The sequence below is a fragment of the Oncorhynchus keta genome, chromosome 28 (assembly GCF_023373465.1).
Source record: "Oncorhynchus keta strain PuntledgeMale-10-30-2019 chromosome 28, Oket_V2, whole genome shotgun sequence".
NCBI lineage: Eukaryota > Metazoa > Chordata > Actinopteri > Salmoniformes > Salmonidae > Oncorhynchus > Oncorhynchus keta.
In genome coordinates this window covers 9,147,861-9,166,754 of record NC_068448.1, presented here as the reverse complement: position 1 = coordinate 9,166,754, position 18,894 = coordinate 9,147,861, and the positions used below count along the sequence as shown (strand labels likewise).

Below are 18,894 nucleotides of genomic sequence, written 5' to 3'. Positions count from 1 at the left end.
ATGCTGTATTGAAGGCAATAGAATAGCAATATGCTGTATTGAAGGCAAAATAATAGCAATATGCTGTATTGAAGGCAATAGAATAGAAATATGCTGTATTGAAGGCAATAGAACAACAATAGCCCACAATTCTGCGTAGCATTAATCTACATCAGAAAATGCCTGCCCTCTTGTGGGAATAAGAACACAATGCAGAGCATGGAAATTATGAACAAGTAGCGATGGGGGAACAAATCGATAGTTACATATTGTGATATTATTTGACTCCTCGCACCGACTTGTTCTCCATCTTCCTTTAAAATAGTGAGCCAATATGTTTTCAGCACTTTTATTTCCCCGACTGATCAAAACTCTTTCTCTTGTGTGCTCTGCAGCAGACATATAGTGAGCAATACGTTTGGAACATCAGATCGCAATACACATTGAGTCGTGAGAATCGCAATTACATATCGTATCGGCACCTGAGTATCGTGAAGTGGACCATATCGTATTGTGATGTCTCCGGCAATTCCCAGCCTTAGGAACAAGGTCTACAAAATTATTGCTTCTGCTTTGAAATATATGAGTATATGTATTTGTTCTCATGCTGATTTGTTTCTGTTTGGATAAATAACCCTGTCCCTTACGAAGTACTAACTACGTAACATAAAATACAAGCCAAGAGAAGACCTCAGGCTAGCTAGTTTACTATTTATTACACCTTAGTCATAATAACATAATAATAACGAATGTTTATTTTCCCGGCTTCATGAATGTTACTTGTAACACCACAAGATGAAGGATGCGTGTTCAGAGAAGGTTGACTCTGTTTCGCCATAGTATTCCTATTGGTAAGTGTCTATGCACCTGTTAAACCCGTCCGCCAATCACACGTCCATGTAACTGTGTCCAAGATGGCGACCTCCATCGTTCTGTATTATACGTTCTCGCCAATTGCAACAAAATAACATTATTGTCACATGTCAAAACGTTGTTGTTGGTCGCAGAAAATACAACACGGTTTAGTATATTGAATCGGAAACGTTAAAATCGTCTCCAATGCTTTGTACATTTGTAGAACTGCGCGCGGTGATGGTCTGAGGGGATTTCCAAGCATGGCCACCGATAACAGAATTCATTTCTGGAGGAAAAACGCAAAGGTTCCAGGGAGGTAGGTTTCAGTTCTCCGTCTCGTCAATGATAACAATCTCGTGATTATTAAGATTAGAATGGTGTATTCTGATAAAGAGTTAATAACTCTGTATTTTAGTAGGCATAACGTCGTTGATTTTGCGTCATTACAGTGCCATTAAAGGTTAATAAAACATATGCTTAATAGCCCTGTTTGAGGGATAGTTTATAAAGCATTTGACAATAAAGAAGTGGTGATCTTTGTTGCACTAGAGCACTTATTAGAGCTCATATGAGGTCACAATCATGCCTTTGTCTTGGCTAACGAATGTTGTTTACCTAACGTTACATATACAACCTATGGTTCATACAACATGTCGGGTGGTCTGTAACGGGGGAATGTTGACATGTAGCATATGCAGCAGACTGAGAAAAAATAATTTCAGAAACGTCCCCAATAGAGTATTACCTAATAGATTGGCGTATAGTCTTTCTTGTGGAACCCCTTTACCGGTGGGAAAATCAACACAATGTGTCTATCTAATTATGGCCCATGATGAGGTATCACAATGTATCTCTTCAGAAACGATCATAAGGGGAAGTTGATTACAACATTGTAGCTATTAGAGTTGACAGTCATTTCTGGTCAAGAGTGAAGATCTTGATTTATTAATTTTAAACTCTTGAACTCTTGAGTTTAAATATTTCAGCAGAATGTTTTTTTTTTAATCTAACGTTTTCATCTTGTTCCTGTGAACAATTAGCAAATAACGTTATTCTAGTTGTTATGCACAGTTTTATGATTGAATATGATCCATTATTTTCGATACATAATGTTGAATGGAAAGTACAAATCATTCTGGTTACAGGTTTATCCTACGGGTTGGTGCTTTTCTTTAATACTCTCTAGCCCTTCTAAGTCACTAATTGAGTCAGTCACATGGGGGATGGGAGAACACATTGGAAATGCATGACCAAGGCCCATATTCACAAAGTGCTGATCCAGGATCAGTTTAGCCTTTTAGATCACAATTAATACAATTATATGGACAGGGGTGACCTGATACTGAATCAGAATACCTACTGTAAAATCAGCCCAGGCAGTTGAATGGCTGTTTTCCTGCCAGGCTGTCTGTTGAGGCTCCAGGGCAAGGGTAGGGTGTGGTGGGTACCAAGGTAATGTGAGGAGTCTCTAAGGAGTGGGTGTTGCCTTTGGTGAGGAAACAACACTGTTCCCAATCCTGACAGAACTAGTTACGTAATAAGCCACTATGAGATACCATCCAGACATGATAGGGCATTACCATTGTGCCTTTTACACAAATATACAGTCTGTAAATAAATATATTATATTAAAAGGTTACTAGGTAAAGTCAAGATTCTACAAATATCCCCGAAAGACACAGCTGATGAGCCATTTTACTACAACATGAGCTATTATTGTGTTAAAGACCCAGTGACTTGACTAATTCAGTTATCTACACAACGTAGCCTAGATAACATTTGGCTATTTCCCCCTCGACGGAGCTTGGTTCACGTCAGAACACAAAGGGAGACAGGCACACAGGCGCCTTTGGACTGTGTTGCAGGTCACAGCTCTTGTAGCATCATCAGATGAGTGCTCAACATGCTAGCATCCGCTGAACAGGATATTCTCTCCATGGGGTGGCAGTAAGTCTGTCACTCGCACTGGCAAGCTGTTCACAGAATCTCTTAAAGCTACAGTATATACCTACAGTACTACCGTAACAACCATTATCCAAAACCAAAACAGAATTTAGATTAATATTTTAGGAGCGAGCTAAGAAGTCCTCGGTATACCCATTATGGTTGCTCTGGGGGGGGTCTATGCTTTTCAACCTGTAAAATTCATAATAGTTGACTATAATGTTTTGTATTATTATAATTTTTTAAAACATTGTATTTAACTTTTATTTAACTGGGCATGTCAGTTAAAAACAAATTCTTATTTTACAATGACGGCCTTATGACCAACATTGTCAATGAATCATGAAAAGAGGCCTCAATGGGCCCACGTTCTCCCAGTGAAGTACAGCTAGGCTACTGCTCTTTCCCCTCTACAGTATACAGCCAGTTTATGGAGCACAGCATCCTCCCCTTGACCCCAGAATCCACCGCACGTAAGTGCTCTGCATAGCTGATCTGCATGGAACCCACAGGGATGTATACTATATGTCATTCAGCAGATCTTCTTTTATTTAACCCTTTATTTTTTTTTCATTGATTCAACATAGATTTTCGCATGCTTAGTTTAGATTGTTGACGTTCGTGTCTTGTCTGTTTCGCCAAGCCTTTGAATATGTGTGGATGGTAATTGTTTAGTTTGATTGTTCCACGTTATTAAATTTATCTTTTTTTTTTACACTATTCCTTTTTATACCTTTTTGTTCAGCGTTTCCATTTTATATTAGATAGAGTGAGAATACAAAACATTATGAACACCTGCTCTTTCCATGACGTATACTGACCAGGGGAATCCAGGTGAAAGATATGATCCCTTATCGATGTCTCTTGTAGATGAAGGGGAGGAGACAGGTTATCAAAGGATTTTTTTTAAAGCCTTGAGATGGATTGTGTATGGATTGGGTATGTGTGCCATTCAGAGGGTGAAGATTTAAGTGCCTTTGAACGGGGTATGGTAGTAGGTGCCAGGCGCACCGGTTTGTGTCAAGAACTGCAACGTTGCTGGGTTTTTCACGCTCAACAGTTCCCGTGTTTATCAACAATGGTCCACCACCCAAAGGACATCCAGCCAACTTGACACAACTGTGGGAAGCATTGGAGTCAACATGGGCCAGCATCCCTGTGGAATGCTTACAACACCTTGTAGAGTCAACATGGGCCAGCATCCCTGTGGAACGCTTACAACACCTTGTAGAGTCAACATGGGCCAGCATCCCTGTGGAACGCTTACAACACCTTGTAGAGTCAACATGGGCCAGCATCCCTGTGGAACGCTTTCAACACCTTGTAGAGTCCGTGCCCTGACGAATTGAGGCTGTTCTGAGGGCAAAAGGGGGTGCAACTCAATATTAGGAAGGTGTTCTTAATGTTTTGTACACTCAGTGTATATTGTCAATGTATCATTGTGTGTTTACCATGAGACAGCTGTAGCTGTTCAATGGTTTCTTCTTTATACCAGTGGCACGTAGATTAAACATTTTCATTTTCTCTCTGCAGGTTTCCTAAAGACACTCCAAAGGCAAATAATCTCAAGTCCAAAAAGGCGTCTAGTTTCCACGAGTTTGCCCGCAGCACAAACGATGCCTGGGACATCGACGATGAGGAGGATGAGGACTTCTTAGCTCCCATCCATCCCTCATCTCTCCCGCCCACCCTGCCCTCCACACACCAGGTACCTCCTCTTCCTCCACAACAACCCATTAACACCACCATTGAGCCAGACACAGGGCCAGGGCCTGCAGACCGGCTGGCTCCCCCAACAGCAGAGGTCCGCCTTCAGCATGAGGAGGCCAATGGCAGAGTGGTGGTGAAGTCCAGCAGTGAGGCCCAGCTCAACACCAATACAGGTAATGAACAGGACACTAAAGTCAGGGGTGGGTTTTAGGGAACATGTGTTATCCCATTTAAGATATTGCTCATTATCAACTCAATACTGCCTTGATATGGTCAGTAATCTGCTCTTTGTGACTTGTCACTCTGCAGTCCCATGATCCTCCACTCTCTTCCTCCACAGTGCGTTCCACTCTGCAGAAGCAACAGTCTCTCCCAGTCCGCCCCATCATCCCGTTAGTCGCCAGAATCTCTGACCAAAATTCATCGGGGGCCCCAATCATGACAGTGCGAGACAAGAGTCGATTGGACAAATTCAAATACCTTCTGTCCTGTCCTAACACCGACCTCGGTGAGACTCACACCCTATACGTTGAACAAAAATATAAACACAACATGGCAAGGTTTGTTTCCATGTTTCATAAACTGAAATAAAAGATCCTACAAATGTTCTATACGCACAAAAAGCTTATTTCTGTCAAAATGTTTTGCACAAATGTATTTACATCCCTGTTAGTGAGCATTTCTCCTTTGTCAAGATAATCCATCCACCTGACAGGTGTGGCATATCAAGAAGCTGATTAAACAGCATGATCATTACACAGGTGCACCTTGTGCTGGGGACAATAAAAGGCCGCTCTAAAATGTGCAGTTTTGTCACAAAACACAATGCCAATAATGTCTCAAGCTTTGAGGGAGCGTGCAACTGGCATACTGACTGCAGGAATGTCCACCTGTTACCAGATAATTTAATATGAATATCTCTACTATAAACCGCCAACAAACATAATTTTAAAATATTTGGTAGTACGTTCAGCCCGCCTCACAACCGCAGACCACGTGTATGACGTTGTCAGGGCGAGCAGTTTGCTGATGTCAACGTTGTGAACAGAGTGCCCTGTGGTGGTGGTGGTGAGGTTATGGTATGGGCACGAATAAGCTACAGACAACGAACACAATTGCATTTTATCGTTGGCAATTTGAATGCATAGAGACACCGTGACGAGATGCTGAGGTCCATTGTTGTGCCATTCATCCTCCACCATCACCTCGTGTTTCAGCATGATAATGCACAGCCCCATGTCTCAAGAATCTGTACACAATTCCTAGAAGCTGAAAATGTCCCCGTTCTTCCATGGCCTGCACACTCACCAGACATGTCACCCATTGAGCATGTTTGGGATGCTCTGGATCAACGTGGACGACAGCATGTTCCGGTTCCCACTAATATTCAGCAACTTCACACAGCCATTGAAGAGGAGTGGGACAACATTCCACAGCCCACAATCAACAGCCGGATCAACTCTTTGCAAAGGAGATGTGTCACACTGCATGAGGCAGATAGTGGTCACACCAGATACTGGCTGGTTTTCTGATCCACACCCCTACCTTTTTTTAAGGTCATTTAAAGTCATGTGAAATTCGTAGATTAGGGCCTAATGAATTTATTTAAATTCACATCTTTTCTTATATGAACTGTAACTCGTCAAAATCTTTGAAATTTGTTGCATGTTGCGTTTATATTTTTGTTCAGTGTAGATTGAGGAAGCTAATAGAAGGTCAATGTTCTATGTACAATGTTTGTATTCTCATTCTATTATTTTCAATGTAAAGTATGTATTCTGATTCTATTATTTACAATGTAAAGTATGTATTCTCATTCTATTATTTTCAATGTAAAGTATGTATTCTCATTCTATTATTTACAATGTACAGTATGTATTCTCATTCTATTATTTACAATGTACAGTATGTATTCTCATTCTATTATTTACAATGTAAAGTATGTATTCTCATTCTATTATTTACAATGTAAAGTATGTATTCTCATTCTATTATTTACAATGTAAAGTATGTATTCTCATTCTATTATTTACAATGTAAAGTATGTATTCTCATTCTATTATTTACAATGTAAAGTATGTATTCTCATTCTATTATTTACAATGTAAAGTATGTATTCTCATTCTATTATTTACAATGTAAAGTATGTATTCTCATTCTATTATTTACAATGTAAAGTATGTATTCTCATTCTATTATTTACAATGTAAAGTATGTATTCTCATTCTATTATTTACAATGTAAAGTATGTATTCTCATTCTATTATTTACAATGTAAAGTATGTATTCTCATTCTATTATTTACAATGTAAAGTATGGTTTCTCATTCTATTATTTACAATGTAAAGTATGTATTCTCATTCTATCTCCTGGTCCTTGTGATCCACAGAGGAGCTCCGGAAGCACAGCTGGTCAGGCATTCCACGAGAAGTGAGGCCCATCACATGGAGGCTCCTCTCTGTAAGTACCATGATGACCTTTGACCTACTCTCTGTAAGTACCATGATGACCTTTGGCCTCCTCTGTAAGTACCATGATGACCTTTGACCTACTCTCTGTAAGTACCATGACGACCTTAAACCTACTCTCTGTAAGTACCATGATGACCTTTGGCCTCCTCTGTAAGTACCATGATGACCTTTGACCTACTCTCTGTAAGTACCATGATGACCTTTGGCCTCCTCTGTAAGTACCATGATGACCTTTGACCTACTCTCTGTCAGTACCATGATGACCTTTGACCTACTCTCTGTAAGTACCATGATGACCTTTGGCCTCCTCTGTAAGTACCATGATGACCTTTGACCTCCTCTGTAAGTACCATGATGACCTTTGGCCTCCTCTGTAAGTACCATGATGACCTTTGACCTCCTCTGTAAGTACCATGATGACCTTTGGCCTCCTCTGTAAGTACCATGATGACCTTTGGCCTCCTCTGTAAGTACCATGATGACCTTTGGCCTCCTTTGTAAGTACCATGATGACCTTTGGCCTCCTCTGTAAGTACCATGATGACCTTTGGCTAAACTGGAGATCACACACAAAGGAGTATGACGATATGTTGGGGTGGGTTTCACATCCTATCTTTTTAAAAGGTTTTTATTTTATTATTACTTGTTCAACAAAATGTCTTTCTCTGAGCAATTGTAGAAGTGTGAAGTAATATCACTTCCCAAATAATCACTGCATGTATGTGACAACTGCACACACATTGCTCTTGGTATTTGTTGCGATACGTTCAAAATTCTCTTATCACACTTCCTGTTCCGGTCCTGTTAATATCTTCAAGAGTATTTCCTCTTGATTAATAAACAACATGTTTTCTTCTCGTCATTTCTATCAATGGTAGGGTTATCTCCCAGTCAACATGGAGCGCAGAGACCTGGTGCTGAAGAGGAAGAGAGATGAGTACTTTGGTTTCATTGAACAGTATTACCACTCCAGGACAGACGAGACTTACAAAGACACATATAGACAGGTAATAGATGAATCACCAAATACTAATATATCAATGTTTACCAGTGTTTAAGTAGATCATACCTACTGTAGTGAGTCCGTGTTTAAGTAGCATATGCCTACTGTAGTGAGTCAGTGTTTAAGTAGCATATGCCTACTGTAGTGAGTCCGTGTTTAAGTAGTTCATACCTACTGTAGTGAGTCAGTGTTTAAGTAGTTCATACCTACTGTAGTGAGTCAGTGTTTAAGTAGATCATACCTACTGTAGTGAGTCAGTGTTTAAGTAGATCATACCTACTGTAGTGAGTCAGTGTTTAAGTAGTTCATACCTACTGTAGTGAGTCAGTGTTTAAGTAGATCATACCTACTGTAGTGAGTCAGTGTTTAAGTAGATCATACCTACTGTAGTGAGTCAGTGTTTAAGTAGATCATACCTACTGTAGTGAGTCCGTGTTTAATAGATCATACCTACTGTAGTGAGTCAGTGTTTAAGTAGATCATACCTACTGTAGTGAGTCAGTGTTTAAGTAGCATATGCCTAGTGTAGTGAGTCAGTGTTTAAGTAGATCATACCTACTGTAGTGAGTCAGTGTTTAAGTAGATCATACCTACTGTAGTGAGTCCGTGTTTAAGTAGATCATACCTACTGTAGTGAGTCAGTGTTTAAGTAGATCATACCTACTGTAGTGAGTCCGTGTTTAAGTAGATCATACCTACTGTAGTGAGTCAGTGTTTAAGTAGATCATACCTACTGTAGTGAGTCCGTGTTTAAGTAGATCATACCTACTGTAGTGAGTCAGTGTTTAAGTAGCATATGCCTACTGTAGTGAGTCAGTGTTTAAGTAGCATATACCTACTGTAGTGAGTCAGTGTTTAAGTAGATCATACCTACTGTAGTGAGTCCGTGTTTAAGTAGATCATACCTACTGTAGTGAGTCAGTGTTTAAGTAGCATATGCCTACTGTAGTGAGTCAGTGTTTAAGTAGATCATACCTACTGTAGTGAGTCAGTGTTTAAGTAGATCATACCTACTGTAGTGAGTCAGTGTTTAAGTAGTTCATACCTACTGTAGTGAGTCCGTGTTTAAGTAGATCATACCTACTGTAGTGAGTCAGTGTTTAAGTAGATCATACCTACTGTAGTGAGTCAGTGTTTAAGTAGATCATACCTACTGTAGTGAGTCAGTGTTTAAGTAGATCATACCTACTGTAGTGAGTCAGTGTTTAAGTAGATCATACCTACTGTAGTGAGTCAGTGTTTAAGTAGATCATACCTACTGTAGTGAGTCAGTGTTTAAGTAGTTCATACCTACTGTAGTGAGTCCGTGTTTAAGTAGATCATACCTACTGTAGTGAGTCAGTGTTTAAGTAGATCATACCTACTGTAGTGAGTCATAGATCATACCTACTGTAGTGAGTCAGTGTTTAAGTAGATCATACCTACTGTAGTGAGTCAGTGTTTAAGTAGATCATACCTACTGTAGTGAGTCAGTGTTTAAGTAGATCATACCTACTGTAGTGAGTCAGTGTTTAAGTAGATCATACCTACTGTAGTGAGTCAGTGTTTAAGTAGATCATACCTACTGTAGTGAGTCAGTGTTTAAGTAGATCATACCTACTGTAGTGAGTCCGTGTTTAAGTAGATCATACCTACTGTAGTGAGTCCGTGTTTAAGTAGATCATACCTACTGTAGTGAGTCAGTGTTTAAGTAGATCATACCTACTGTAGTGAGTCCGTGTTTAAGTAGATCATACCTACTGTAGTGAGTCAGTGTTTAAGTAGATCATACCTACTGTAGTGAGTCCGTGTTTAAGTAGATCATACCTACTGTAGTGAGTCAGTGTTTAAGTAGAACATGCTTTGTTTCCACAGATCCACATTGATATTCCGAGGACAAACCCACTAATTCCACTTTTCCAGCAGCCTGCGGTGCAAGAGGTGAGCTTCTCTCTCTCAGCTCTTCATACTATTTGCCTGGCTTGGACAGGCAACAATTCATTTTTTATATATTTTTTTATATAGATGGGTTTTTTAATACACTGGTTCCAAAGGGGTTCTTCAGCTGTCCCCATAGGAAAACCCTTTTTGATTTCAGGTAGTTTAGTTTATTAATTCAACCATTTAAAAAAAACAAGCACACATTAAAACTCAAAAGCCATATATGCACATTAATAAAATCATAGAGGATAACACACAATAAAGTCTGGGACTTGTTTCTATTGTGGTCCTCTTGAGACAATATGAATAGGCAAGATTGAACACAGTATGGCAGTGAAATAATAAAACAAAAACAGAGAAGAAGAACATCTATCTCATCAAAAACAGAGAAGAAGAACATCTATCTCATCAAAAACAGAGAAGAAGAACATCTCTCTCATCAAAAACATAGAAGAAGAACATCTATCTCATCAAAAACAGAGAAGAAGAACATCTATCTCATCAAAAACAGAGAAGAAGAACATCTATCACATCAAAAACAGAGAAGAAGAACATCTATCTCATCAAAAACAGAGAAGAAGAACATCTATCTCATCAAAAACAGAGAAGAAGAACATCTCTCTCATCAAAAACATAGAAGAAGAACATCTATCTCATCAAAAACAGAGAAGAAGAACATCTATCTCATCAAAAACAGAGAAGAAGAACATCTATCTCATCAAAAACAGAGAAGAAGAACATCTATCTCATCAAAAACAGAGAAGAAGAACATCTATCTCATCAAAAACAGAGAAGAAGAACATCTATCTCATCAAAAACATAGAAGAAGAACATCTATCTCATCAAAAACAGAGAAGAAGAACATCTATCTCATCAAAAACAGAGAAGAAGAACATCTATCTCATCAAAAACAGAGAAGAAGAACATCTATCTCATCAAAAACAGAGAAGAAGAACATCTATCTCATCAAAAACATAGAAGAAGAACATCTACATCAAAAACAGAGAAGAAGAACATCTATCTCATCAAAAACAGAGAAGAAGAACATCTATCTCATCAAAAACAGAGAAGAAGAACATCTATCTCATCAAAAACATAGAAGAAGAACATCTATCTCATCAAAAACATAGAAGAAGAACATCTATCACATCAAAAACAGAGAAGAAGAACATCTATCTCATCAAAAACAGAGAAGAAGAACATCTATCTCATCAAAAACAGAGAAGAAGAACATCTCTCTCATCAAAAACATAGAAGAAGAACATCTATCTCATCAAAAACAGAGAAGAAGAACATCTATCTCATCAAAAACAGAGAAGAAGAACATCTATCACATCAAAAACAGAGAAGAAGAACATCTATCTCATCAAAAACAGAGAAGAAGAACATCTATCTCATCATTCCAGTTATATTATAGGGGTTATTCATATGGGCACAGAAGACATCAAACATATTTGTACTTTATTTTTAAAGCTGCCCAGAGAGGACATTGTTTTATGGACAGAGGCAACTCATTCCATTCTGAGGCTCTAGTATACTAGACAGTACCTTTCCCAGCATTACTCCTGAACCTGTATAAGCACACATCCGCAACACCTGATCCGGTGCTGTGATTGTGTGCATCCCTAACACGAGGAAAGTAATCACTTAGATATCTGGGCGCTGGACCATAAATACTCCTGTACACCAAACCTAGTCTAATCTGGGACACCCTAGCCTCAACAGGCAGCCAGTTTAGTTCCTGAAAGCAGCTCCTGCCTCAGCTCCTGAGTATGTGGACTCACCTTCAATACTACCCTGATCAGCTTATTCTGGGCTATCTGGAGCTTCCCCTTCATAAGTTTAGATAAGCCCCCAAACCAGCAAGTAGTAGCATAGTCAAAATGGCATCGAATGAGGGCAGTAGCTAGCACTTTCATGGAGTCCTTATCTAGCAGCTTGGACTTTCTAGCCAAAAACTCCTGGCATTAACCTTCCCTAGCACCTTATTGGCCATGCTCACAACTCCCAAGCTTCCATCAAGGATACATCCCACTCTGATTTCAGACGACCTACACAATTTAGGTCTGGCTCCAAAAAAATATTATTCTGTTTTCCCTAAGTGCAGAGATAGCTTATTATCTCCAAGCCATTTGCTTATGTTAGTAAGCTCTGTGCTAAGTATGCTGTCCAACATAGTTTTACTTTTGTGAGACACCAGAATTGTGGAGTCATTTGCATAAAGAAAAAGACGACATGAACAAACATCTTTCATATCATTAATGTACAACAAAAACAGCAGAGGCCCAAGCACACTCCCCTGCGGAATGCCACAACTCATTGGTTTTGCCTGAGACAGTTAACCATTAACCTCTACGACTTGCTCCCTTCCCGATAAATAGGACTTTACCCAGCCTAGAGGGATACTGCTTAACCCCAGTACCTCCAGTTTGGAGATTAGGAGACCGTGGTTAACTGTATCAAAGGCCTTCTGTAGGTCAAGCAGTACCATTCCACACAGATTTCCCTCATCAATGTCTTTCCTGATGAAGTCAGTCAAGTAAAGCAGACATGAATCAGTGGACTATGTTTTTCTAAAACCCGACTGAAAATCATACATTAGACCCTGTTTGTTAACATATTCATACATCTGCTCGTGTACAATTCTCTCCAGGACCTTTGATGTTACACAGAGGATAGATACAGGCCTATAATTCCCAGGGTCAGACTTTATCCCCTTCTTACACAGAGGATAGACACAGGCCTATAATTCCCAGGGTCAGACTTTATCCCCTTCTTATACAGAGGATAGACACAGGCCTATAATTCCCAGGGTCAGACTTTATCCCCTTCTTATACAGAGGATAGACACAGGCCTATAATTCCCAGGGTCAGACTTTATCCCCTTCTTATACAGAGGATAGACACAGGCCTATAATTCCCAGGGTCAGACTTTATCCCCTTCTTATACAAGGTGCACTATAACTCCCAGGGTCAGACTTTATCCCCTTCTTATACAGAGGATAGACACAGGCCTATAATTCCCAGGGTCAGACTTTATCCCCTTCTTATACAGAGGATAGACACAGGCCTATAACTCCCAGGGTCAGACTTTATCCCCTTCTTACACAGAGATAGATACAGGCCTATAATTCCCAGGGTCAGACTTTATCCCCTTCTTATACAGAGGATAGACACAGGCCTATAATTCCCAGGATCAGACTTTATCCCCTTCTTACACAGAGGATAGACACAGGCCTATAATTCCCAGGGTCAGACTTTATCCCCTTCTTACACAGAGGATAGACACAGGCCTATAATTCCCAGGGTCAGACTTTATCCCCTTCTTACACAGAGGATAGACACAGGCCTATAATTCCCAGGGTCAGACTTTATCCCCTTCTTATACAGAGGATAGACACAGGTCTATAACTCCCAGGGTCAGACTTTATCCCCTTCTTACACTGAGGTATAACTTTAGCTTGTTTCATGTCCCTGGGAAAGGTGCCTTGTTCAAGAGAGAGATTAACGATATTTTTGCTCAGCAGATTTGCTCAGCAGAATCTATTAGAAACCTTGCAGGAATATTATCCAGGCCTGTGGCTTTGGAGCATGTAAGCTCTGCCAGCATACTGACTATTTTGGCTGTTGCTACCTTTGCAAAAGAAAAAGAGTTTGGCTGAACCCTTAACTCTACATAATACTTCTTGACTTGGTTGCTTCCATACAAACCAGAACTGGGGGGCAGCTTGCTAACCAGCTTGCTGGCAACAGAAGTAAAAAAAAGAGTTGAATTCATTGGCAACCTCTGCTTTTTCATATACCATCTCCTCCTTGATATTCAGTCCAATACTGTTTAGTTTGTTTTTGGTAGTACTACTACAGCCTAATTTCTTAAATGATTTCCAAAGATTTTTAGGGTCATTTTTGTTCTCAATTATTTTCTCAGCAAAGTAACCCCTCTTAGCTTCACCCATCCTGCTCTGTGCTTCATCCATCCAGCTCTGTGCTTCATCCATCCTGCTCTGTGCTTCATCCATCCTGCTCTGTGCTTCATTTCTGTGACGTTTATATCGGACAAAATCATGCTGCTCTTGAGAGTTCTTACATTTTTTAAAGGCCTTATTCCTTGCTTGGATAGATTCTAGAATCTCATGATTAAACCAAGTTCTAGATTTCTGCTTTACCCTGACCAGTCTAATGGGAGCCATCACATTCACCACATCAAGGAATCTACATTTAAAGACTTCCCAGGCACTGTCTACCCCTACACTATCTAGCACAGGTGACCAGTCTAATGGGAGCCATCACTGTCTACCCCTACACTATCTAGCACAGGTGACCAGTCAATTTGACCCACTTCCTCCCTACACATTTCAACACAGTATTTTTTGAGTCCTCTGATTCTAACGGTTTTGTGACACTTAAATATATATTTAAAAATCCTCCTTGTGCAAAATGTAATATAATGATCACTGATTCCATATACTATTACTCCACTCTGCGATGTTTTAGATTTATCAGACACCAATATTAAGTCAATCGTACTTTGCACTGTTTCACATATCCTGGTGGGATCTTTTTTCATTTGGGTCAGAGCAAGTGATCTACAAAAGTGCATAAATACATTGTGGGTTGGGCTATTCTTTCTGCAGACATCAGTATTGAAATCCCCAAATGATTTCCTTCACCAGAGAATCATTACAGTTTGACAGCACCATTTTAAGACCTTGATAGAATACATTCTGCGTGGGCGGCCTATAACACACACCCCCAACAAAATTGGCATGGTTTTTGGATGGCAGATATCCAGCCAGACAATCTCCAGATCAGCGCTTAAATCCGATCTGACGTTAAAAGCAATATCGGATCTTACAAACGCACATATCCCCCTACCATTCCGATTCCGATCCTTCCTGACAACAGAGTAATCACCCATCTCAATTTCTAAGTCACAAACAGATGAATCCAACCATGTCTCAGTAAAACATAAGACACCCACCTCTGATTTGCAAACCAACAGGCGTATCTCATCGATCTTCGGTAGTAGACTTCTGACGTTTAAGTGCACAAAATGTAAGCCTTTCTTCCCAAAGGCCTCATTGAATTCCCGATCCACTTGTAACTCGCCTCCCACTGCCCTGCCTCCGGTGGCCTCTCTGTCCCTATGGAGCACCCCTCCCCAGGTGCCACTCCATTGTCATCACCACCGTGTCCCCCGTCACTCGCCTCTGGTGGTCTCCGCTCCGCTGGGGACACCCCCCTCCTCCAATGCACTCTCCACCCTCAGTAAGTCCTCTGGTCCCACTCATTTACATTTACATCCACCTTCAATGCTCACGCACCCCGCGGGTGCAGCACACCGACAGCAACGGTAGGCTTCATTGACCCCATGTCCAAAGCTAGAATTCCCTGCATTTTAGATGAATCCACTGCGCGCGTTCCAAACATACCAAAGCTTTGCTGTTACTCTTCATCCAACGTTCGCAAGAGGAGCCTGGGTGCAGTTTGATGGGGTTCGTGATAAAGTGAGGTACAGGGCATTGATGGATATCACCCGAAATAGGTAGAACTATTTTGGGTTCCATGTAGAACCCCCTGTGGAATGGGTTCCGTCACGGAACCCCTTTCTTCAAAGGGTTCTCTTATGGGGACAGCTGAAGAACCCTTTTTAGGTTCTAGATAACACCTTTATTTCTAAGAGTGTATACGTGTAATATCTCGTTGGATTGTATCTGTGCCTTGTGTTCATCAGGTGTTTGAGAGGATCCTCTTCATCTGGGCTATCCGCCATCCAGCCAGCGGCTACGTCCAGGGAATCAATGACTTGGTCACTCCATTCTTTGTGGTATTCCTTTCCGAATTTGTTGGTAGGTTGGCTGGTAGATGATGTGTCGTAGATCTGCTGAACCAGACGAGGCTTTTCCATATGAAATGAAAATGGCCACTGAATCCTCTAACAGGGTGTCCAATCATCTTGTCTTATATTACATTTCCGAAGGATTAATATACAGCTAACTGCCAAAATAAAGGAAACACTTGAGTAAATGAGAGATACAAAATATATTGAAAGTAGGTGCTTCCGCACAGGTGTGGTTCCTGAGTTAATTAAGTATTTAGGGCCATGTATAAAATGCCCAGATGCCCTTTATTTTGGCTACCATGGCTAGAAGAAGAGATATCAGTGACTTTGAAAGAGAGGCCTCAAAGGAACCTAGAGTGTTTAAAGGGTTTGTATATCTCTCAAATGTGTCGTACTGCCCTGAACAAGGCAGTTAACCCACTGTTCCTAGGCCGTCATTGAAAATAAGAATTTGTTCTTAACTGACTTGCCTAGTTAAATAAAGGTAAAAAATAAAATAAAATAAAGAAAGTCACCAGATCTCAACCCAATTGAACAGTAATGGGAGATTCTGGAGCGATGCCTGAGACAGTGTTTTCCACCACCATCAACAAAACTCACAGAGAATGTTGTTGTATCCCTCCAATAGAGTTCCAGACACTTGTAGAATCTATGCCATGGTGCATTGAAGCTGTTCTGGTGGCTCGTGGTCGCCCAACAACCCTATTAAAACACTTTGTTGGTGTTTCCTTTATTTTGGCAGTTACATGCATTCATCCCCCCCTGCGTAGTTATTTTTCAACATTGCAAACCTGCACCTCTGCTTCCATGAGTGTGTTGGATGTAGGGCTGGATGACTGTGATATTTGGGGTTTGTCTCTACAGAGGAGGATGTGGAGAATTTTGACGTAGCGTCCTTGCCTCTTGACACCCAGAGGAACATTGAGGCAGACAGCTTCTGGTGCATGACCAAGCTGCTGGACGGAATACAGGTTGGCATCTACAATGTTATTCAGTTATTTTCTCCATCTGTGCCAATGGTATTTATTCCGAACCTCTGTCTCCAGCAGCAGCCCCCCCACAATCACAAATAAAATCCTCCTCGTGATGTGTTGTTGGTATTATTGTTGTTGTATCTGTACAGGACAACTACACTTTTGCTCAGCCAGGGATTCAGAACAAAGTTAAAGCTTTGGAAGAATTGGTCAGCAGAATCGATGGTGAGATATGGTCTCCTCGTGTTGTTTACAGTGTCTGAGGCCAGTGTGTATTATTTCAGATGACCTCAGGGTCAGTTTTCATCTCTCTGTGTCCTTTTCTCTCACACAGAGGACATACACAACTACTTTAAGAGGTATGAGGTGGAGTACCTGCAGTTTGCTTTTCGTTGGATGAACAACCTGCTGATGAGAGAGCTGCCTCTACGCTGCACCATACGCCTCTGGGACACCTATCAGGTGACACACACACACACACACACACACACACACACACACACACACACACACATACACACACACACACACACACACACACACACGCACACACACACACAGATAGATATTTGCATTCAACGTTTGCATGTAGATCTGAATGTTTGTGGGATTTACATAGATGATGTGTACGTGTTCATCACATGCTGACCTGTCGTGTATCCCTGCAGGCTGAACAAGAGGGCTTCTCCCACTTCCACCTCTACGTCTGTGCTGCTTTCCTGATCGAGTGGCGCAAGGAGATCCTCTCCATGGTCGATTTTCAGGTACCATTAATTCTGCCGACTGTTGGACTGTTTTGTACAGTACTCGAGCAGGTTCTGTTGATCAAGGTATTTGAAAACATATGACCTTTTTTTCTATGGCCTGACAGACCCTCCAGTGAAAAGCTCTCATAAAAAAAATATCTGCATATTTCAGTGTTCATGACACTTTGCAGATGGTGACTGTGACTGAGGCCCATCAGGGATTATTCACACACATCCCATCCAGTTCCAAAAATGGTGCTTATGTCATAAAATGTGTCTCTGCCTTTCCAGGGTCTTCTCATGTTACTCCAGAACCTTCCTACAATCCACTGGGGGAACGAGGAAGTGGGCCTTCTCCTGGCTGAAGCATACAGACTCAAGTATATGTTCGCTGACGCGCCCAATCACTACAAGAGATAGGCCTCTATGCCACTGGTTGTTAAACTCTTTTTTTAACCGTGGCACACCTTGATAGGATAAAACATTGTGCTGCACACCTGCAATTTCCCTATTCATGTAGTGGTAATGGCATGCGTCTTACATGATCCATACTGCAAATCATCTATTTTCTGTGACAAATGTTTTTTATAGGTTAAATGGAGTTAATTTGATCGTTCCTTAATCTGAATGTGTGTCTACCCCTTAAAGAGTGTCCTGTGAATCCGAGTTAGATTTTTTTTTTTAGGTCCGGTAATATATATATATATATATCTAGTCTGTTACAAATATATATATATATATTTTACAGTTTGGGCTACATATGAACAGTTTTCTGCATTGTTAAAGGTGCAACCACGGACACAAAGCCACGCTCCGTTTGTTTCTACGGCAACGGCTGTGGTACAGCTAAACCTAATCAGACTTGGTTATGCTAATTGTTCTCACAGGCGAAGTAAAGGGATATATAAATGTCTTTTCTCGTGATGCGCGCCCCTCAAATGACAGCCTGAGCGCACTGGACTTGAAACAGCCACACAGATGGAACCATGTGCCATTCAATGTATTATCTGAACGGCGCTGGTGCTCCCAAGTCCAAATTCCACAGTCCCCCCGTCCCCCAAAAGAAATATTAAGATTAGGAAAAGTTTCACTGCACAGCTGAAAGTTCCTCAAGGCACAATGTTCTGCGTCACACAGGTTGAAAACCACTGCTCTATGCAGATTGTAAAACAAGAGGTATGTAGGTATGTAGAGATATGTAGAGATATGTAGAGATGCTGAAATGTAGAGATATGTAGGTATGTAGAGATATGTAGAGATATGTAGGTATGTAGAGATATGTAGGTATGTAGAGATATGTAGGTATGTAGAGATATGTTGAGATATGTAGGTATGTAGAGATATGTAGAGATGCTGATATGTAGAGATATGTAGAGATATGTAGAGATATGTAGGTATGTAGAGATATGTAGGTATGTAGAGATATGTAGGTATGTAGAGATATGTTGAG

At 40.7% G+C, this 18,894-nt stretch overlaps 1 protein-coding gene across 2 annotated transcripts; it reads left to right on the top strand.

The window, feature by feature from the left end:
* The first annotated feature begins 862 nt into the window (after nt 1-862).
* On the top strand, nt 863-18,495 carry LOC118360449 (TBC1 domain family member 22B-like). Of its 2 annotated transcripts, XM_052484736.1 has the most exons (13): nt 863-1,150; nt 3,195-3,251; nt 4,312-4,661; nt 4,829-4,996; nt 6,878-6,948; nt 7,838-7,966; nt 9,817-9,882; nt 15,617-15,731; nt 16,589-16,695; nt 16,848-16,923; nt 17,033-17,160; nt 17,367-17,462; nt 17,736-18,495. In XM_052484736.1, exons 1-13 carry the CDS (start codon nt 1,095-1,097, stop codon nt 17,862-17,864), a joined length of 1,548 nt encoding a protein of 515 aa, XP_052340696.1. In that variant the 5' UTR covers nt 863-1,094; the 3' UTR covers nt 17,865-18,495. The 2 variants fall into 2 exon arrangements, with proteins under 2 accessions (XP_052340696.1, XP_052340697.1); XM_052484737.1 differs by lacking the exon at nt 3,195-3,251.
* Nucleotides 18,496-18,894: the final 399 nt, after the last annotated feature.